The 23,285-nt window shown below is 32.9% G+C and overlaps 2 protein-coding genes across 3 annotated transcripts; one reads left to right on the plus strand and one right to left on the minus strand.

The window, feature by feature from the left end:
- Window positions 1-812: 812 nt before the first annotated feature.
- LOC128184716 (biogenesis of lysosome-related organelles complex 1 subunit 3-like) lies at window positions 813-6,787 on the minus strand. Of its 2 annotated transcripts, none has more exons than XM_052854294.1 (6): window positions 6,632-6,787; window positions 5,674-5,788; window positions 4,175-4,259; window positions 3,690-3,709; window positions 3,314-3,435; window positions 813-1,018 (listed from the first exon to the last, which is right to left on the minus strand). In XM_052854294.1, the coding sequence occupies exons 1-6, from the start codon at window positions 6,701-6,703 to the stop codon at window positions 887-889; spliced, it is 546 nt and encodes a 181-aa protein (XP_052710254.1). In that variant the 5' UTR covers window positions 6,704-6,787; the 3' UTR covers window positions 813-886. The 2 variants fall into 2 exon arrangements, with proteins under 2 accessions (XP_052710254.1, XP_052710251.1); XM_052854291.1 differs by having other exon boundaries at window positions 814-1,018; window positions 4,175-4,262.
- A 2,507-nt stretch (window positions 6,788-9,294) lies between these two features.
- Window positions 9,295-12,400, plus strand: LOC128184701 (uncharacterized). The gene is made up of 2 exons (XM_052854273.1): window positions 9,295-9,430; window positions 9,725-12,400. Exon 2 carries the CDS (start codon window positions 9,759-9,761, stop codon window positions 11,436-11,438), a length of 1,680 nt encoding a protein of 559 aa, XP_052710233.1. The 5' UTR covers window positions 9,295-9,430; window positions 9,725-9,758; the 3' UTR covers window positions 11,439-12,400.
- The last annotated feature ends 10,885 nt before the right edge of the window (window positions 12,401-23,285 follow it).

Consider the following 23,285-nt stretch of genomic DNA (forward strand, 5'->3'; position numbering starts at 1 on the left):
TGTACGCACAGGTTGATTGAGTTAGAGGAACAGAATTTGAAATAGAAGATAACAAAAGAACCCCAACAATGCCCTTTTTACCACACTTTCTCTTCAAAAGAGTTTTCTTTTAGACTTAATTTAGTAAAAGAACATGTTAGAGAGTGCCCCTCTACTGGGTTGAATGGTCTTCACACCCAATCCCAGATATTCTTTTCATACGGGTTTAAAATCGTTAATGTTGTTCATGTTGATGGAACATTAAAAATAAATTATGATCTGTCTCCTTTCTTTTGATATTAATGTACATACATGTAACTTATTTTACTTTGTACATGTTTTTATTGTGCCTTTTGTTCATTGTCATTTATTGCATCATTCAATAAATGACCTTTTCTATTCTCTATAGAGGAGTTATGTTTTATATCGATGGTGGTGCAAGCAGACATAAATAAATTTTAAAGGTTATCCCACTTAATCCAAAATATTGGTTCTCATCCTCAATATAAAAAAATCAAAGAATAATTTGTTTCTTACTTTAAATATTGTTTATTACACATCACATGTATCATAGTTAGACTATGATATTTAAAATCAATGTCATGTAACTTAATAGGTAATTCAATTATTTCTAAATAATTTTTACATGTAAATACTGCTATATACAAAACTCTCTCTCTCTCTCTCTCCTCTCTCTCTCTCTCTCTCTCTCTCTCTCTCTCTCTCTCTCTCTCTCTCACACTCTCTCTCTCTCTGAGACATTGAGGTTTCACTGACATTAATATTGATGTCTGGTAGAATCATACAAGGAGTTAAGACTCTCTCTCTCTCTCATCTATCTCTCTCTCCTCTCTCTCTCTCTCTCTCTCTCTCTCTCTCTCTCTCTCTCTCTCTCTCTCTCTCTCTCTCATTGTGACACTGAGGTTCCACTGACATTAATATTGATGTCTGGTAGGATCATACAGGAAGTTATGATGTCTACCCTGTCCTCCAAGTGAAACAAGTCATTGGTCAGGTTCCTCATATTATGGGAGAGATCCTACAAATACATATATTAGAATGGTTATAACATGTAAAAATATACAGAACAATAATATGTATTGCGGTGCGACCGTTGGGGCGAGCGCAGCATGTGATATTAAAATAATTATTTAATTATGATAAAATAATAAAAATAAAAGTAGCGACGTAAAGTAAATGAATTTGAATGCAGAATAAAATAAACATGCCTATTTTTTCCAGTAAATTTTCATTATTCATAATTCATAAGATTTTGTTATCTATATTTATATATAGAATTTATCTCGGATAAAATGTTGTTGAATAATAAAGATTTTAACATAATGTACATTATAGTATATTTCCTCTTTTCTTGCAGCAGACATTTTTCTTAAACTTACATAAAAACAATTGACTTATCACAGAGTCCCCCGTTTAAAAAAAATCAAATACGTATAAAAAAAATTGCTGATCATATAAGGAAAATGGATCCCCCGGGAGCATGGAATAAATGGAAGTGAAAATAAAGACACTATTGAGCAGCTAAAGAGCTAAAGGCATAATACGCCCTCCAAATTCTTCACCCGGATTAGAATTATCCTGATTTTGAGAATTTCTTTTTCTTTTTGCTTGCGAAAATTTTTGGAATGATCATGTTTGCCATGCCCCCTTTTAAAAACATTCCTAGAAATTACCGTAAATAAAGTGAATAAAATAAATGTGAGCATTCATCCAAATGAGAGCAAGTTACAGCTGTTTCCTATCTTTGAAGAAATGTCCCCATTCGTTAGTTCTGCAAGATTTTGAGAAGATTTTGGTATTTATATTTCAGCAGATTTACAATTACTACTTAGAGTAATTTCCCCTTATTGTGACGTCAAAGTTCACGTCAGTCAAGTGTCGTCTGTCTCTTTAAAAAAAAAAATACGCGAAATATACTGTTTTGTTTACTTAAAAGCATTATGTTCTTAAAATTACATAATTTATCTGTTTCTCAAAAGTTCTACTTTGATTCTCGCAAGATGGTATCCAGTCTAGTGAGATCGACCGACATTGAGGAATTGCATTGTGGGTCGAAATTTACTGACGCCGAAAAATTCTGTCGGATCAATGTGTATGAAATCCATTGTGACGTCACTCGAAAGGACGATAACTCCGTAAGTCTTATGTAATGGATTTTGCTTTGTGTCAGCAGTAAATTTACAATGCATGTACATAGTCTTTTATCTTGTTCTCGTGAGAGTGTGAAATGGGAAACCATAATTACAGGGAACTACTGGGACGATTAAAACAAGGCATTACTGGTCTGATTTACTGACGCCAAAAAAATCCGTTGAATGAATGTGCAAATAGTCCAAATTTTCCATTCACACACGCCTTGCCGGTAGAGCTCGCTTCGCGCCGGCGCTGCGCGCCGACGAGCTGCGCTCGCTATTAACAATAACATATACATTGTACATATACAAGTACATAGACCATCAAAAAGGTAGTGGGGCTTACGCTGCCTACCTCCAATGCTTGACTTAAACCATTACAGAAGCACTTTAAACCTAATAATACTGTAAACATATTAGATTTTGCTTGTACAATGTTTGGCAGAAATTAGTTTTTTAACAAGATGGCGTGGATTTAAATTAGTGTATTCCTGAATGTGACAATTCTTATACATATAGGCATTTCATTTAGCAATGTACTTGAATTATCAGAAGCTTCATTCTGCGAAAAGCACGAAAAAAGAATACACAGCCAAATGTAGTACATTTAAAGTAATATGTACAGAGATTCTAAATGAGGGAGAATATGGGGGAACTGTTATCACAGCCTGTTGGCTATTTTAAACATTAGATAATTTTCTGGATGATTTTTCTTGTACTAACAATTTTTTAGAAATTTAAAACATAACACAATTTACAGGGTTTTGGTTTTAAAACAATTACCAGACACATGTACTTTAAAAATACTTGTATTAAATTATTTTATAATTTCTAAAAGCAATGTTACTCTTCAAATACAAAGCATCGCTGGTAACAATGAACAGATCATATTTGATGAATTATCTCCCTTTGTCCATCTGAACACAAACGCCTCCATCACAATTACAGTGAAAACATTGATTCCCAATTAATTACATATGTAACTGCAAAAAGTTGATTTATCGGCTACATGTACCTACCCCAGTAAGTCTCTTTTATTTGTAAGCTATGTATATATACATTCCTAAATTAGTCCACTTGATATGTAGGCTACATATACTTACTCCAAAAAGTGCCTTTGATATGTAGGCTACATGTACCTACTCCAATAAGTGCCTTTGATGTTTACTACATGTACTTACCCCAATCAAAGCCTTTGACTTATGGAGTTGGAGACTTGTGTTGTGTAGATCTTTGGCAGACACCAGGTACATCTGATGGACAGAATCCACCAAGTGTCTCCTCAAACTGGCATTCTTCTCTCCTATATGTCATAACAAAATGGAAATATTCTTTTCAATATTATAAGTTTATTGTTTACATAGCACATCAGACTTTGCGCTGTGACCTTAAAATTCCAACATATACCAATATATATCTAGTATCTTAAATTCAAACTGATTAAAATTACTGTAACGTTTTAAATTTTAAACTAACATTTACGTAATTTGATGATGTGATGATGCAGTTAAGTAAAAGATGTATGGCAAAAATTTTTTGGTTGGTCCTCGTACTTACGTAACTTCTTGTGGAGCAGACTGGAAAAAAAATCAAAACGAGCAATGAGTAAAATGTTAACATACAAACATTATCTACAAATACATGAAGCCATATTGCATACAATATTATTTTCTCATTTCCAATTTTTTTGTATTGAAATTTTTTCTTAAACAGTATTCTATTCAAGCAAATAAAACATGGGTGGACAAATAGTGTTAGCAGATACATATAAGTTAATATAACATAAAATAGATTACATTATTACATCCACCTTTATATCCCCCAAAAGTCAACAAAGAAGATTTTATTGTTTAGATAATCACCTTTCTATCATAATTAGGTTTGCTGGAGTAGAGCTTGGTCATTAAATGGGATCCAGTACTAATGTCATCTCTCTCTCTCTCTCTCTCTCTCTCTCTCTCTCTCTCTCTCTCTCTGTTTTATATTCTTGCATACACCTGTATATCTACATCACCTGGTACATGTACATATTGATTACTTACCTGTCATACTTTGGTTTACTAGAGTAGAGTCTGGTCACTGAGTGAGATCCAGTCTCCTCTTGTCCGGTCTCACTCTCTCTGTGTTCTACTTTAAACATAAAAACATACATAAGGAAAATATGTTTTGGCACTAACCCCGCTTGATCTATTCATGTATTGAAGTTTCTAAATCAAGCAGAACTAAGATAAGAGATTATGCAAACAATTACAATCCTTCAGAATTAATGAATAAAAGGGGTACAAGATTTGTGAGAACATCAAAAATCTTGAATCACCACGTGTCAACATGACTTTTATTTAGCAACTGTTTTCTGCACAGTTCGGCAGAATTTTAATTTTCTTTTCTATACTTCTCCTTCCTACATGGAAAGATAGCAAGTAATGTATGAATACATATATTACCTACAAGACCCCTCATATTTCACTGCATACTAACAAACTCAGAATGACCAAGTTTGCATACAATGTAAACAATGTATTCATGTGAATGGTACATGTACATGCATAAATCAGAGCTAAAAAACAATTTTATTCAGTTTGGAAATTACTGAAATTAAAAATATTATAGCATTGAAGCATGATTTTTTGAAGTATACAATCTCATAACTGCAGTGGTGTGTGAATACAAATTGAGTAACGCGCGTTAGCGCGTTATAAAAATTTGTATGCACACATCGCTGCAGTAATGAGAGTGTATACTTCAAAAAATCATGATTTAATGCTTATATTTACATTTTTTAACTTCTTGCCTTGTCTGCAAATGTGATCCATACCTTAAAATTCCTATCTTATCCTAAGGGTAAGTTGATATTAATGGAAGAGCCACAGTAACAGCCACAAGCGAGAACTTTGATTTTCGCTTGTGACGTTGCAGTTTACAGCGTTCAACGTTTGTGACGTCATAAAAAAACTCGTCAATTTGACTTTTGACGATGAACAGTGAATTCAACGTAATTTTCAATCACACAGCCAACTCAAGATGATTAAAACCAAGGTTTTTAATGCTATTTTTTAAAAATTTCTGACTACGAGCTTACGACAAGTCGAACAAGACGATAAGTCGGGTACTCTGCTTCAGAGGAAAAAAATACAGACTAATCGTCGGAAAAATACGGTACTTGTTGCATTTAGAGGCTTTGAAGATCACAGAACTTAATGGAAAAACACATGACACAGCAGAATGTAAATAATATTTTTTTTTTAGATTCCTTATTTAACACGATTACTTAATTCTGAAATTCAACCTTTCTGTATCAAATCAAGAGAATATTAAATCAAGAACCTCAAATGTTATCATAGTTTCATTTCATTAGTTCACTCTGCATGAAAAAAAACAAGATTTTAAAATTTGCAAGATATGGTTCTCGCGATTTTATCTTGATATTAATTTGACGCATTTAATTACATTGTAGGTATCTCAAGTATTCAAAAAATTTTGCCTTCATTTTCCTCTTTACAAACTCTAGATATTGCATGAATTAGCTGATTGACAATAGTACCTCTAAGGGCGGGGATGGGCGGGTCTGTCTCCCCCTCGTCATCTGACTCCAGGGCCTCTCCCGATATAGACACAGCATTCACTAGGTTCTGGTCTGACTGTCTTACATCAGGAACCTAATAATTACAGACAATTTATTTTACATCTTAATGTTAACTATACATCATAGGAATGATCAAAGCTGGGACATTGGTTCAAATGAAATAGTCAGATTCTTACAGCTTTAAGATTTTTGTTTTATTGTATTCTTATTAAAATTAATTATCAAATCTTTGATATGAAAAGTAATCTAGGTTAACAGAAGCAAAGACAGTTTGAAGGAATTTAATTTTACCTTTGATCTTTTGAGGAAGGACTTGAGGTCTATCATTGATTTTAAAACACCTTTAAATTAATTAAATATATCTATTCAAATTCAAGAATGCACTTTCTTTATCATCGAAAAAGGTTCTCTGTCAATCACCAACCCCCCTCCCTTCTAAATAGTCTATGAGGTAGACCTCACCCCCAATTTAACCCCTTTTGACCTTGCAGATATATAACATCCATCCAACTCCCACACAGGAACTCATTACTTTTTTCATGGGAAATTACATACAAAGGAAAATGCTCTAATGGCGTTCAAAAGCATGCTTCAAAATGATCATGAATTATTAATAGCAGCAGGGACGTTTATGCATGTAAACGATCCTTGATAGTAGTTAAAAAAATTATAGGTTTTTTTTTTATATATATGCAGATTTCGTGGGTATTTATATGTAAACAGCGGTCTTATTGCAGTCTGTTATTAAGAAAAATCTTATATTTGAATTTAAAACTGTTAAAGGGAAAATATCTTATATTTGAATTTAAAGGGAAAATATCAAGCCGAATAAACAACACTGGACGATTCATTTTTTCAACGGATCTTGCTGAGATTATTTTCAACACGTTATGGATAGGTAAATATTGTAGGTCACCTCTTCGACTTCCTCCTCTTCGTCTGATTCTGACGCCTCTCCATCCACCACTGTTCTGATCGCTGGCTCCATCAAAGATCTACAAAGTTAGTCATAAAACTGTGGGCAAGCTTACGTACGCCCACTTCCATTAAAATCGAAAGTAGAAATAAAGCAACTGAACCCAATCCGGAAAGACAAACGAATATCCGGATTTCTGCAAATAATCCTCGACATCCACTGACCAGTGATCACTTGGTGAGGGGGGGGGGGGGGGGCGCATAAGTCTTGTTCTAATATCAAAACAATCGTATGCAATTTTAGTGTAATATTTCATTTTAAAGCAATATTTAAAACAGCTAGCAATAACTAGTATTAATTAGTTCGTAATTACGTATCAATTAATTAATAGAATTAATTTTTCAGTAATGAGAAAAATTCTTCCTATAAATGTATATTTCTACCATTAAATAACCGATCCACTTTTACCATATACATGTTCTAATGCGCATATAAAGAAGGGTGGGTCAGAAGGCGGGGCCCTCTAAGAAGTTATAACTTTATTTAATCTGTAAAACCAAGTTAGTTTTATTTAGTACTGAACAGAGACATATAACTTTGTGATATAATAGTATTTAAGTCCCTAAAAATATATTTTCATGACCTGATCGGGGGGGGGGGGGGGGGGGGTGGGGAGTAGGAGGAGGAGGAGTCCGGAATCCCACGGAAATTTTGGATTTGTTAAAACACATATGCACCATAAGTTACCAAATACATGTATAGGCCTTAATGGACCCTCTGTAGGAAACGGAATTCGCTCTTGAAACTTAATTCTCTGAAGGAAAAAGTATGTGAATCCGCGAACGACATTAAATCAATCATTTTATGTATAATATTATTTCCCATGAAATCATTACTATCGGACTTGTCCATCGTATTTCAAGAACTGGGAAAAGTAAAAATATCAATCATAAAATATACTCAGGCGTATTTCCAATTAAAGGGGTTCGATCCTCTGATTTTGGGTAGCCATTTTGTGTCACCTCTTGTCTGAAAATTCTGTGTCATATATGAATTCTACTTGTAAATTCCTTTTTTACAATGCCAAATAAACTCTATTGAATAAAATAGTGAAGAAAAATTCCATATTTAGAGAGTGTAGTAAGGGACTATATTTTGTGGCGGAAGGTTTTTAAGAAGATAATGAACATTTTTCATAACTCAGTTGTTTTAGAGTACCGTAATTTTAGCTTTCTTATTTTCCGTGCAGACCAAATTTTCAGATAGTTCATGCATTGGTATATTTTCGTGTTGTTTCAAAAAACATATTTCATCAATAATTCAATATTTCTATCGACATATATTGGCATGTTTAAGTGATATTTCATATAAGTAAAGAAAAAATCAACTCCAATTTCCCCCTAAAATTAGCTTATTTCATGCCATATCTCAAAATTTACATTATAGACCCATACTTTTGGTTTTATTTTCTGAATATTTAAGTTTCTTTTGACAAGTCTGTCATAATTTGAGAAAAAGTTTGAGACCTTTAAATTATTTAATTGCACGTTGAATCGTTTATGAATAAAAATAGTATTTTTTCAGTGCAAAAAGGTAAAAATATCAATAAGGTGAAAAAATTGCAAATTTTTTCATTATGATAATTCTAATTTTATTAATTCTAAATAATGTAAATCTGTATTCGATACCATGGTTCATTTCGATAAAAAATTATAGAGGGAAAAGCGATTTCTGTGCAATTTGCACTTTCAGTGCAGAAAGCTCATATTAAATACACCGTAGCACCGAAAGGAGCATATAGACCCCAAAATTTTGTTTTTAATTTTGGTTAAGATATGTGTGTAGATATTAAAAAAATACTTTAGAAAAAAACTTAGAGACTTTTGATCGCAGGATCCAATGTCCTTAAGAACAGGCACGTAGCATCGTTTTTGAAAGTGGGGGGGGGGGGGGGCAGACTCATCTAAAATTTTTGACTAGCAAAAAAAAAAAAAGAAATTTTAATCTTTTCCAAAATCTTCAAAATCCTAATCCGCAGGGGGGGGGGGAGGGCTAGCGTTGTATATAACTTCACTCATTTCCTTACTTTCATATCAATTTTTACATCCTCCCAAAAAAGTGGGGGGGGGGGCAACTCCATGATGATTTAATTTGCCCCCCTGATGCTACCTGCCTGAAGAAACTATCTAAACTTTCTAAAAATGTGATGTGTTTTCAACAGAAAGATTTGAAACTTCTTTCACTGTTGTAACAGTTACAGAAAGTTTGAACATTGTCGTTTTTTGTCTTTTTTGTGGGTTTTTTTTTTTTAAATATAACCAATATGGAAAAGGGGGAGGGGTCTGAAAAGAAATCGAAAGAAAATATTGCTTGTTACATGTATGAACGTTTATTGAACAATGCCACTAAACAAGAAATATCTTAAGAAGGATATTTAATGAGTTATTTATAAATTATAATTTATTCAGTTTTGTGTCAGTTGAGACACTCTAAGTTCAGCAAATGTACTGTTTGTGATATGACAAACTGACAGATGTGTCACATGTGTACTTCTAAAGTGCATACCTGTAAAAAGTTTAACTGTGAAATACAACGAAACACTTTTTTCTTTGAATAGAAAGGAGGCTTAAAATATATCACCAAAACGAAATTTTGCACCAAGAGGGGAGAACGGGTCCACTTATATCCGCCACTGCATTTTATCACGTGATAATCTCACGGACAGGCAGATCGCGTCACAGCGCCATAGCTACCAGACCAGGAAGTAAAATACCTGAGTCTCCATGTTGAAGAGTGAAGGTATGTAGTCTGTTTTTAAACAAACAACCGGTGTATAATGAGTTACATATAGCAATTGTTTGTAGATTTTATCGGGAGAAAATTCTGTTTTATATCTTAATGCTAAATAAAGTAAAAAGGAGCAAAGAATTTCAATTTATTTAAAGGTCATAATAAAGAACGCAAACTTGTTTACTTCCTTTAAGTCTCGCAAAAGTTCACCCGTAGGTTTATTTTCTTCACAATAATTAGGTTGATAGGTTCATATTGAAAACATTTTTTTATTTAACCTGATGAATTGTTATTTTTCTTCAGAATTCTCTGAACAAATCTATCAAGGTGTGTAACCATGTACCCCCGTAATTGGGCCCAGGATGTGTTACGGTGTCATCTCTGTGAGACCCCGGGCCCCCCTATGTACTGTGACATTTGTCACATACATCTGTGTAAAGCCTGTGTGGGGGAACATCTCTCTGATGAATCCAAAGAACACAAAGTGGTAACATTCAAAAAGCGGGGATTTGCACCTGAATGTTCAAAACATTCCAAAAAATTGTGTGAACTTTATTGCGAACGATGTGACTTTCCTATTTGCGTGCAGTGTGTCTCCTCTGGTGAACATTTAGGACACAAAGCAGTTGAAATTTTAAAAAGTCTTGAAACCAAGAAAGAAGTATTACAGAGAGATTTACAAGAATTAGAGAAATTGATTTTTCCTAAATACCAAGAAATTGTATCTAATATCCCAGTTCAGAAAGCTGATGTGCAAAAAAACTCCAAGAAATTGACAACAGCTTTACACAAACATGGAGAAGACTTGCACAGAGAAATAGACAATGCCATCAAAAAACTGAAATCTGACGTGGATGAAATGGAATCCAAACACCTGGTTGTCCTTGATAAGCAGGAAAGTGAAATCAAACACAGTATTTCTGAAATTGAACAGAGCATTGCTGAACTGAAGAAATCACTCAATTCCAATGATGTCAGCCTTGTCTCTACTTACAAATCCAGGGTTGCTGAATTCAGAATTTTACCCCCTAAACTCACAGTTTCTTTACCAAGATTCATTCCGCAGAAGATTAACAAAGAACAGATTTATCAGCAGATTGGGTCTCTCTCAGCGTTATCCATTAAAACAGAAGAACATGGCTACGCAATGGATTCTTCTGGTGCTGTGTCCTCTCTCCCGGACAGACCGCTCATTGATCTACCACGGATCATCACAGAAATAAACACAGAGTATGGAGAATTTAATGAATTATGCAATGTGTCCTGTCTGAGTGATGATGAAGTATGGACGTGTGGTAATGACAACATGATGAGACTCTACAACCTCCACGGTAAACTAGTGAAGTCAATCCAAACAAAGTCAGGGAATGATCCATGGGACATAGCAGTGATACAGAGTGGTGAACTAGTTTATACTGATGCCGATGATAAAACTGTGAACATAATAAAGAATACACAGATACAGACAGTGATCAGACTACAGGGGTGGAAACCTCTCTTTGTCTGTAGTACCTCCTCTGGTGACCTCCTGGTTGTCATGATCGCTGATAATAAGAAACAAACAAAAGTTGTGCGTTACTCGGGCTCCACAGAGAAACAAACAATTCAATACAATGACAAAGGACAACCTCTTTATTCATCTGATTATAATTACACTAAATACATCAGTGAGAACAAAAACCTAGATATCTGTGTAGCTGATTCTATGGCCAATGCACTAGTGGTGGTCAATCAGGCCGGGAAACTCCGGTTTACATACAAAGGTCCTTTCTCTACTATCAAGGGGCCATTTGATCCAGCCGGCATCACTACAGACAGCCAGGGTCGGATCCTGACAGCAGACTTTAACAACCACCGTATCCACATCCTGAATCAGGATGGACAGTTCCTCCGCTACATTGACAACTGTCATTTACAGAATCCATTCGGTTTATGTGTGGACACCATAGACAACCTCTTTGTGGCTGAATATAAAAGAGGTAAAGTAAAGAAAATCCAATACAGCATGTCTCTGTGATCATTTCATTACATGCCTACAAAGGAAACATCACATATAATGAAATGTTAATAAATTTTATCATGTGTAAATGTAATGCTATGTTCTTATACATCAATAATTGTTTATTAGGCCTATATAAAATGTAACCAAAATGTATGTATGTGTGTAATTTGTGCTATGTTTATCAAACCTTAGTGACACTAACAACTGGAAGATTGTATTTTATTCATGTAACTATATAAATACTTATTATCTATATAATTTATGTGTAAACAAAATTGATATGTGTTGATAAATGAAAATAAAATTGTAATGTATTATTAAATGTAATACAAACATTAAAATCATGTCCTTATTACATTTACTGACTAAAACTAACCTAAAGACTTAGACGTTGCAAACATCTATTATTCTTTATCAGATATTTCTTAAACTATGAAAAAACTGATAATTTTAAAAAATATGTAATTGTTTAATAGTTAGGATATTTTCTTAATTCTGGAAAGAAATGTTTGCATTGTATTGATGACCAAATGATCAATTTTTAGAATTTATAAATATAAAAAAATCACATATAATTTCTTGACACTTACTGAACAGTTGTCACTGAAACTGGATTTTGTAAACCTCATTATAAACGATCAGCTTAGATTCTCTGTTTATTGTTAATTTTTTCAAAGATCTGATTTTTTTAAAATTTCAACTTTTGTCAATTTCTTTAAAGCGATATATAGTGAGTACACATAGTTTATATGTCAGCATTAAAGTTGATGTCAGGATACCTGGTAGTGTATTTTGACCCTTGAACTTTGTCCTTGATATCTTAATAACTTATTAATAACTTAAGAACTTGTCAACTTATTAATGTTGCACAGTGATTTAAGCTTAATGTGCTGCAATATATAGAAGGATTCTAAAGATATTTAAAATAATCACCGTGCAACGATCAGACAATCAGAAAATATCTAGAGAGGGTAGTTTGAACCTGGTTATTGACCCTGTGACCTCCACTCAGTACCGGTAGTGTACAGTGTGCTATAGTTTGATTCATGTAAAGTATATATCGTTTTCGATTTTTTGGGACAACATTTCGATCGTATATCAATCTACAAACAAAGAAACCAAGAATCTTATTTTATATTTGCATATATTTGAGTTATTTACCTAGCTCGATCTGATTGAATTCTTTCATCGATAATTTGCCAAACCTTATTTAAATCAAACATGGTTGGCCTGCACAGCACAAATGAACTCTTGTGCTTATGTAAAGTGTCCTATAAACGTGTTGTAAGAAATGCCAACTAATATGCATGGACAATATTGATATCAGGAAAAATAGTAAAAGCTGATTAATAAAGTTTACATTAATCTGTACTTTAATCAAAAGGTTAAAGGTCGTATCTCAGAAGTAATTGCATGCACAGAGAAAATTGCGCGTATACTTATGAAGTGTATTCTTTAAATTAAATATGTTTCTTAGATATGTAATATATAGTAATGTGTCAAATACTCAGAAAAGAAAAATCGCTAATGTTATGAAATAAGCAATACCAATACACATATTATATATATATATATATATATATATATATATATATATATATATATATATATATATATATATATATATATATATATATACAGATTCTCTCTCTCTCTCTCTCTCTCTCTCTCTCTCTCTCTCTCTCTCTCTCTCTCTGTGTCTTAAGAAAAACGTATTGTATTTTTAGCCTATTTATAGACATTTACCGGTATATCTCAATATGTCTAAAACGTTATCCATATAAAAAAAGGTCATCACATTTGCATTATATATATGTTTCATAAAAACTGCATGTTATAATGTGTGACCCAAAAATTTGTTTGCTTCTTCTTTTTTGAAATTAAAAGATGTGAAAACTGTACGTAAACTGCACATTACTGTTAATAAATTTATTTAATCAGATTTTAATTTTTAATTATACACTTATGAAACTTCTTTTTTATTAGTGAGAACGTTTCGCATTCGAACTTTAAATATCTAGCATATCAAAATAATATACCTTTTTCGAAAAGCTTTTAACACATTAATAAACTAACTAGCCAGATACATGTGAACTAAGAGAAGTAACTCTTAAACCTTTTAATGTTTTGCATCGTTCGTTCACTACATGATGACAGCGTTATGCAAATAAATGCACAAAATAATATAGCGAGACTACATTAGACAAACCGTCGAAAAGTGGAAGAAGTAAGTCATCTTATTCAAAAAGCAGAAGAAAGCGAGCTGAAACTGACCACTAGTGTTGGCCCCAGGGTCCCAAGAGAACTCGATCGATCCTCGCTAGCAGAACAAGGCGCCGGTGCACCAAGTGCACCTGTCTTTATATGTATGCATCTATAGTTACCCAGAACAAGGTAGTAAGATTCGTTTTAAACCTTAGTCTCAGAGACAGTATCTCTGGTAGCATCTTAGATTACTTAAATAAATTAACAGTTGAAGATAGAGTTGTCCAATTAAGGCTCAGCCAATAATATATACCATGACAATGCACTAGCATATCTTAATGATAATTTTGTATTGAATAACAATATTACAAGAAGTGCAACAAATCAGAATTTTATTATACCTAAGATAAAAGGTAAAGAGTTTCCATGTTTTTTCTACAATGCTATCAAAGACTGGAAACCATTGCCTTTGGAGGTCAAGGAAATTAATTCTAAACAAAAAATTAAGAAAGCCGTGAAATCTTCCTTGTCTACTAATGCAAGAGATACTATATGACTGCTTGTCCAAATTTTTTTTTTAACTTGGTATTATTATTTCTTTTAAGTTATAAAAATAATTAAGAAAAACATGTCATTTTTCAAAGCATTATGCTATATTCCTTTTCAGTATCCTGTCTAAAGTCCATTATGTAAATTTGTAAGGCACTTTTGTTGTTATCAACATAACTGTTAAATAAGGACCCCATTGATATAAGCTTTTTAACATGGCTTTTATGGGCTATCCTTAGGTAATAATTATCATTCGTATGTCATGCACTCTATATAATGACAATATAAACCAAATTGATTCTTATGTACTTGCATAGAGCTCTGATGATTCTGGGGTTTTTTTTAATTTGATGAATTTTATGTGTGTAATCATGGCATTGTGATATACATTTGTGCTTACCTGAATATAAAGAAAAAAATGAATAGTTGGCACACCCTCTAATGCCTCTATAGGAAGGTGTATGCAAACTCCTATGGTAAATAATGAGCTACTGGTTGAACCGGTTAAACTCCTGTTGATAAAAAATCATATAAGACTATTTTTGTCCTAATTGCTTACAAGTGAACATTCCTTAAGACTGTCCTGAATCACTTCAAAGTATCAAATTATATCATGTCACTAAGTTAGATATCACCAAATGAAACTGACATAGAAATGTTTACAACATTAGGGTACGTACATGTATCTGTAGACGGTGTAAAATAATTATAGCCCCAGTGACGAGATGGGAGAAGCAAACTTTTAGCCAGCAATACAGACTGATTTCTTAATTGCTCCAACTGTGGCCCATTGACATCTGATCATTTAGTTAACGTTTCAGCTAAGATCGTAGACCTGTTCATGAGGGTACTGTTGACTGTCCCAACAGTCTTATGGTGTGGGAGGCGACGTTTCAAATGCACAACAGCGTGAGTAACAATACATGCTAGGTATGGAAGGGAGAGATAACCGTCTAGAGGGAAGCAAGGTAACACAACTCTGTTGAAAAAGTAGTGTAGCATGTTATTAACACTTGTCCATTGTTCGATAGCATAATTTTCTATAAATAAACAAATGGAGTTTATACGGATGTCTAACAGTAAAATGTGTATTTGACTGAAAAAAATATAAGTGATAGTTTCTTTTATGCCTCTGATAGATGTCCCACTGAGATGAAGTAAGTTAATTTATGCAATTGTCAGAAAACCCACTGTCATTCTCGCATACATTTTCGGACCAAATACAGACTCATCTTTTTTGTATCACAATAACTCATTTCTTCAATCCCCATTAGGAAAGGGAAGAAAATTAACAAAGCTATTAGGACTTCACAGGATTTCATCACATAACAAACCAAGTTCATATCCTGGTGAAGTTTTCATTAGCATTTCTGTTTATTTCTTGAAATCTATAGAATGGAAAATTATGCCTACTATCGAGTTGCAGCAAACTCAGAAATATCTGGAAGCAGGGTACCGATAAATCAATTTTTCATTGTTTAATATTGTTAAGTCCCCACTTACCAACATCCTTAAAAGTTACTACTCAATAGATCCTTGACCATATAACGCCATTGTTCAGCTATTTATTTTTTAATTAATAAATTTCACATTTTTGAAATAGGAACAGCAATCCAGCTTATTGTGTTGTCGATCAAGTATTTTTTTTAAATTTCAAATTCAAACACTTGCATTAGATGTTACAATTCTAAGTCGAACATTTTACATTGGTTATTAAAATTAATATTTTTACACCGCTTTAGAAAGACCTTTCAATATTAAAGTATTTTCTTCCCTCCCCCCCACACACACAAGATTAGTGAGTTGATTCGCAACTTATCGAAAAGTTTTGACATGCCATGCATTGCATTGCGTATTTGCAGTAACAAGGTCATTCAGCTATCTGAATTCTTAAATTATACCTTATAAAACTTTTAAGGGGCTGGGGGGTGGCTGCCATTTTAGACAATATTGATCTCCTTTAAAAGAAGAGCTCCATTTAAAGGATGGAAAATGATCAAATTTTATATTAAAATATATGAAATTTTTCTTTACCAAATAGTAGCTGATAGCTTCAGAAATTGCATATACAATTTTGAAATAAATTTGATGGTTTTATATAATATTATATTTTGACCCCCAGCCTCCTTAAGTAGAGACAAATTTATTTAAACTCCATATCAATTTGATAACCCTGTGTATAGCGATCGATGTGGACTGATAAAGGTGTCTTATTGGTATTTTTATTTCTGATTTGGTGTTGAGTTCTTTCTTCTCAAATTGACCCACTGTGCTTACATAACACTCTTTCATTTTATTTATTTTTGGGGGGGAGGGGGGGAGAGGTTAGTAAATAAAGGTTAAACTAAACAAAAAATCGATTCAATGTTTGCTAGAAGGTATAAATTAATTCATTAATGCATTTTCGTTTAAGGAATAAGGAATCATTCTTTGGGTATAATGACGTGATAATGTTGGTCGGGGCGTGATCAAATCCAATAAACCCCGATAATTTTTATCACGTGCCAACCATAATTATAGCCCTTAATATTCCAAGTATAATTTCTTTTTTACTTATTATAATGTTTAGCTATTGTAAGATTTAACATTGAATTATGGATTTGAATTAGTATGTTATTATCATACTGTATAATCATGAAAACCCCGCTTAACTCCCCACTCTACATTTTACATCATATGCGTCATTAGTTAAATGTATTAATTGGTTTATACGTGACAATCCGTATTGTTATTATAAAGGCACTGAAAATGTAATTCTTACAACATTAATTTAGTCGAATTAATTTTCACTGAACAGGCTACCTCCATATATATGTGAAAGATCTCAGATATCCATATTTTTAAATTTTGTTGAATCCAAACGTTTGTGTTATAATTAACCCAGAAAATTTCAACCATGTCTTGGTTTTCTCTTTTAGGCATTAGCCGTTTGTGAAGTATTTTATCTAATCAATTTAATTAATCCTATACCCTGTCTGAATCGTTTTCTATTCCAAAGGCATTATTTCGACAACAAGCGTTCTACTTTCAGTGTGTATAATATGTACATTCTCTGGTCAATACTTCACGACACCAGCTGCTTCCCTAGAGCCTATGTACAATGTATTCAGTGGTCTTTCCTCAATATTGGCTTTGTTCTTAAAGATTTAATCATATATTCTTTAGCCTCAAAGTATTGTTTTACTTACTGTAGATTCCTTTTTTTCGCGAATACTTAATTCCGTGACCCCGGTGTTATCTATCAAAACGCAAGAATATAAAATCGCGAATGCCGAACTTTTATCCTAATCACTCACAATTCTTAAATCTCAGAAAATAAACGCGAGATTTTAAAATCCGCGTGGGGTGCTTCTCGCCATTTTACGCGGATATTAATTCCTCACGTTTAATTAGGAATTTACAGTAATTAATCATCTTAATATCTTTATACATTTTATAGTAGGAAATTGGGCGCGCAAGATTGTAAGTTTGCAGGAATCATCGACACGAATAAATTGGGATTCAAATGCTTAAATTTACATCTACCGAGTACAATTCTCTCTATTTGTTACAGAAATGTATAGTTAAATTATAGCTTTATAGAAACAGCCAGACTGAAATCTACACGCCCCATTTATCTATTGGTCGAAACCTACAGCGACCTAAGAAAAATCACGGACTGCACGAATTTGTCATGATGATGTCAGACTCAATTATTTTATATCAATATTCATTTAACAAAAAACAGTTAAAAAAAAATAATAAACGAATCACGAGGAAGATTTAATCGCTAAAGATTGCGAACTTGTACTCATTTACCAAGGCAAAACCAGTGAGCCATAGCATACTTTACATTCCGTGGTATAAAGTAGTGTTTGAAACAACATCGTCATAAACTTTCTTTGAACTCTGTTTTTTATCCTATATACAAAACATTTTTGAAAAATAGATAACTAGTCATTTCTGGGTCATCTCTGTATCTTTTTAAAAAGCGACATTTTTAATGTTGAAATATGCCATCTTTACACGTTTCATATTTGTGGAGAGAGAAGACCCAGAGACAACAAAATCATATAAACAAGTGAAAAGCTGTCAATGTGATAGCAAACCGGGTTTTCTTTTATGGGAACTGTATCCATAATCCATGTCAACCCGTATCCAGTGAAATGGATAAGGTGAAAGGGTACCCTATATGCAATATTTTGCCCAAAAAAATGACTAGGTTCAATAGCTGGTATTTTTTTCATAGATTATCGGAAATCAAAATCCTAGCAATATGCACACCTCTGATCAATGTACAATTGATCTGCAAAAGAACAACTTCCTATCTTGAAAACTGTAGGAGGAGTTATCCGTACAATGAGGGTACCCTTTTGGCAGCCGCCCGCCCGCCCACCATTTTAACCATTTTAATAACCGGATTTTTCCAATGGAAAACCCGGTTAAAAAGCTGTAAGTAGGATTTTGCTTCAATTCCATGTTGCTATATTTAGATCCATATTATGATTAACAATTTGCATTTCAAACATTTGTCAACCAATGCCACGTCCGTCAAAAACCAAATAACGGTTATAATTCGAAAAAATGTGCAACAAATTGATCTACTTTCTCTGTGTACCTTTGTTGAATTGGTTGTAAGCTTAGATGTTGAATGAGCGATCGGGAGACGGAGAGAATCGCCCAATAATTTTACCAATGAGTTTTAAGCAAATATGTCAGCTGATGTGACTGTTTGAAATGAATACAAGGTGGCGGCGATGGGTACTTTGTTTATTATTAGGTATAGGGTATTTATATATTAATTATGACAAAAAAATTATTAGGTGCCTGTGGCTGCTAATAAGATATTTTGGAGCGTTGGAATAGTTCTAAATAAATGTGCAATAAATTTTTCGAATAAAACATGTCAAATACGCTTAGATACAAGTTACATGAATAATAATTATATTTAAATAATGAAAAATATTTTAAAGATAAAACCAGAAACATATATGTAAATCGTAATTTTAAAAAAATGTAAAATATTTAATTCATACATTTAAATATGTGAAGGATATATAATATGTTATACTTGCTACTTTCACCACTCAATACAAATGTTGTTAATTATTCACAAAAGTTATTTTAGAATAAGGAAAAAATGTTTTAAAATAAAAATCATAGATATAATCATATGTAAAACGCAATTTTACAAAAATGAAAACCATATATAACTGTTTCTATTAAGAAAGAGGATTTTCTATTCGTGTCCTCTTTTTTTCAGTGCAAAATGAAAAATGAACACAATGCAAAAACAGAAATGAACATGAATTTTATTCATTTTGGTCGTTGAACACAACATAAATTGGGGAACCCACCATCTTTTTTACGCAAAAGCACATTTTACAGTATCTTTAAACCTTCATATTCCACAATGACAGTCATAATATTGATGATTCCACCAATTTCATTCATCGATTGTTTCACTTACGAAAAAACTTGGTGGGTCCACCAATAATAAGATAAAGGCGAATCTGTTATTTAAAACAGCATCAAATATATCAAATACACAGGACCCTGGTGATTCCACCAATTTTATTCATCGACTATCTCACTTTCAAATAAACTTGGTGGGTCCACCAATAATAAGATATTGGCGATTCTATTATTTTGAAAAGCATAAAATATCTCATTCACACAGGAAACTAGAACCCTGGTGATTCCACCAAAAATCAATTGTGAATTTGTATACAGTTTTGTATTTCATTCAAAGAATGGGTGAACCCACCAACAAAGCAATGATAGAACATATGACAAAAACAAAAACTTTCGAATGCCTAAAAATACGCGATTTTGCAAACATTGTTTTGTGATTCCACCAAAAGTCGAAGAGGTAAAATTTTCTAATATGTCAATTATATGTCAATATATAAATACTACATTGAACAAATTTTAGGAATTTGTCCAAATTGAAAAATGCTGTCGCTATTTCAATACTTGGTGGATCCACCAATATAAAACTGTGCGAAATGTGAAATGAAACTAGAGTTCTTAATTGGTGGACTCACTGTTAATAAATCGCTGTGTTAAATAGAGCAGGTTTGGCATCCAAAAAAGATGAAAATTTTAGCTTCTATACAAGACAAGAAAGTTGGTGAATTCACCAGAAAGATCATATTAACATATTTTTAGTTTTCGCTGATGCAGACTAGTGGAATGAATTTACCTTGTTGGACTCACCATAAACAAGCACATTTCACTTTAGATTTACATACTTGGTGGATCTACGATGACTTATTAACCAACATAGATTACATAGCTGTTGCATGCACACACAAAAATAAAATCCATCAAAAACACTTGTTTATCACTGTCAAATAAAAATATAGATTTGTCGGAGTCTGCTCTTTCTGTGGGTCAAAATACGTTTTCCTTTTTAACGGGATTATCAATGACAGAAAAGAATTATATTATAAAAGATAAAAGCAAAAATTATCATCACTAGGTGCAACTTATAAGGATTTCCACCGATGGTAGGTGTTGTAAATAAACTAGTCACCGTCACTACTCATCATTTCTATAATTCGTTGATTATTATCCCTTAGAAAATCACTGATACTACTCTCTGGTCATGTTTTAAAGAGTTCTCGAATTATCGACATACGCATAGTGTGTCTTTCCTCCTGAGGCTTCCAGGTCGAGGTGGTGCCACAGGGATTTTATGTGTAAACCAACACAGCGATCTGTAAAAAAGTACAAAACTAATTACTTTCCTGGATAATTATGAAAATGGAAAGAAATTTTCAACTTTCTTTTTGATATGATAAACTTTCACAAAGATGATTTTACTTGATTTTGTCAGCTCAAGTACAGAAAAAATGAAAGAAAATATAATCACATAGAGTCAATGTAGAGGTCATACGTTGAAGTTTAAAATAATTTAATCAACAAAATGTTGATATCACGAACAAAATTGCATAAAGAAAACTAGGTACTCAGTTTCAGTTTCGTATATAAATAATGACAATAAATAATAATCAATATGTAATCAATAAATGTTTTAAAAAGTTCTAGTATCTCATGATTGTAAATAATATTTCCTAATTTGTTTGCTGGAAAGATAGTTTTACATATGTATTGTTTCATGAAGATGGCTTTAGAATACATATTTTAACTAAACAGCCCCTCCAATTATGCAGGGGCCGGAGAGCAATTGTACCGGATTAAATGAAAATAAAAATGGTATAATGCTTCATATTTCACTTAATTTGCATTACTTCTCGTATCAACATATCTAAGAACAGAATTCGGCTCTTCCTTAGCACATTGTATTGCATTAGACCATGACCAGGCGTCTCAGTCCGTACCCGCTTCACCCGAGTTTTATACGAAATGCGAGAAAGAATTACGTAATAATGGCAGCTACCGAGTGCCTCTTGGACACACGAAAAAGCTTTCATTCGATACATACAAATATTGCGTTTGCCTCGTGGTTATTTTAACGTCAACAGACCTTGCAACCGACAAGGCAACCTGTCTTCTAACGCCTGGCTATTCTACTTGGCGATGTCACTTTTTCAAACAAAAAGATATTGCAACTTATCACTGCACAGTTCTCTACCTAATGTTACATTGTAATCAAAGTATACATATTATACCACAGAGATACTCTTTTTCTGCGTACATGTACTTCTTCTTCATCTTATATTCAGTTTATTGAATATTAGACAACAAAGCTTAAGCTTTCAGTATTCATTCTTACACTTTAATAGAAATACAAACAACCATATGTGTATATTGGTGAAAATATCTGGCATTTAAGTCCAAAAATCTTTTTATAACAAATTGTGCAGTGTTTTGGGGTAGGAAATTGTTAATTTTCTATATTTACAACCACCAAGTATGATTACCTCAAATATTAACAGAAAGGATGACTGCACTTAAGGACATGCGATATTTGCGAGAAAATAAACTTTTAAAACAAGAAGTTTCTTTCAATTGCAGAAATGGTCAACATCTAAACTGCAACTTTACGTAATTGCGTTAAATAAAAGTATGCGTTAACAAGTACGAATTTGTTTTTATAGGCGGGGGTCATCACGATTTCTTGAATATCCATACAATATAATGAGGACCCCCACTTTTACACTGACTTCATACACAATCAGCGCATGTTTGTCTATTGTTTTACGTTTAACAGTAGTTGTATATTTGCATCATCAAAGTTATGTCAAAGGGAGATTAATAATCAAACATGCGCTCATGGTTTAAATGAGAAAAACCTGCTTCTTCTTACTTCCGCTTTCTTCGTTGTAACCAAGGGTTGATGCATGTTGTATATTATATAATCATCACGTGATTTCTCACCTCAGGTAACTTTGTGAATGCAAAATTCTATCACATGACGTGTAAGATAGCATGTTTTGTGGTTACGCGGACAATATTTTCAAGAACGTTAAGTTGTCAAGCATTGACTTAAAGGGACTTGGACACGATTTAAGCTCAAATTTCACAAAATTTATTTTGTCATATTTAATGTCTAAAATAATCAGTATGGGTGTTTTTAATACTTTGTCAAAACTTGAAAGTCCAATATCGAGTTACAAGCGAGTTACAGAGGTGAAAATGTTTTGTAAACAAAGCTTGAGCCTTGTTATTGTTTACATGTATATGTGTTATTATACAATTATTTAATGCTTGAGCAGTCAATAGACCAGAATATTTTTCCCGAGGTGCAGGGAACAGCTCAGTATGATCTATTGCCCGAGGCCAACGGCCGAGGGCAATAGATCATACTGAGCTGTTCCCTGCATCAAGGGAAAAAATTATGGTCTATTGACTGTTCAAGCATTAAATAATTGTTTTATTACCTAATTCCTTTTTTAGTTTTCGGGGTTTACAATTTGCATATTGCAGATGATTTTCGTGCCATTATGCAATATACTCAGATTTTTTTTTCATCTTTTACAATCACAAAACCTGTTGCATGCACTACAATATCTCAATTTAATATTAGTTTACACAAAGAAGGGGGAGTCTTCAACCCATTAGATTTTAAATAGTCTTTTATCTTATATAAAGCTTTAAAACTGTTGATTATTTGATACTCCATTTTGATAACATTGAATTTGGTTTCACCAAGTACTAAAA

The sequence above is a fragment of the Crassostrea angulata genome, chromosome 5, assembly GCF_025612915.1.
Source record: "Crassostrea angulata isolate pt1a10 chromosome 5, ASM2561291v2, whole genome shotgun sequence".
Classification (NCBI taxonomy): domain Eukaryota; kingdom Metazoa; phylum Mollusca; class Bivalvia; order Ostreida; family Ostreidae; genus Magallana; species Magallana angulata.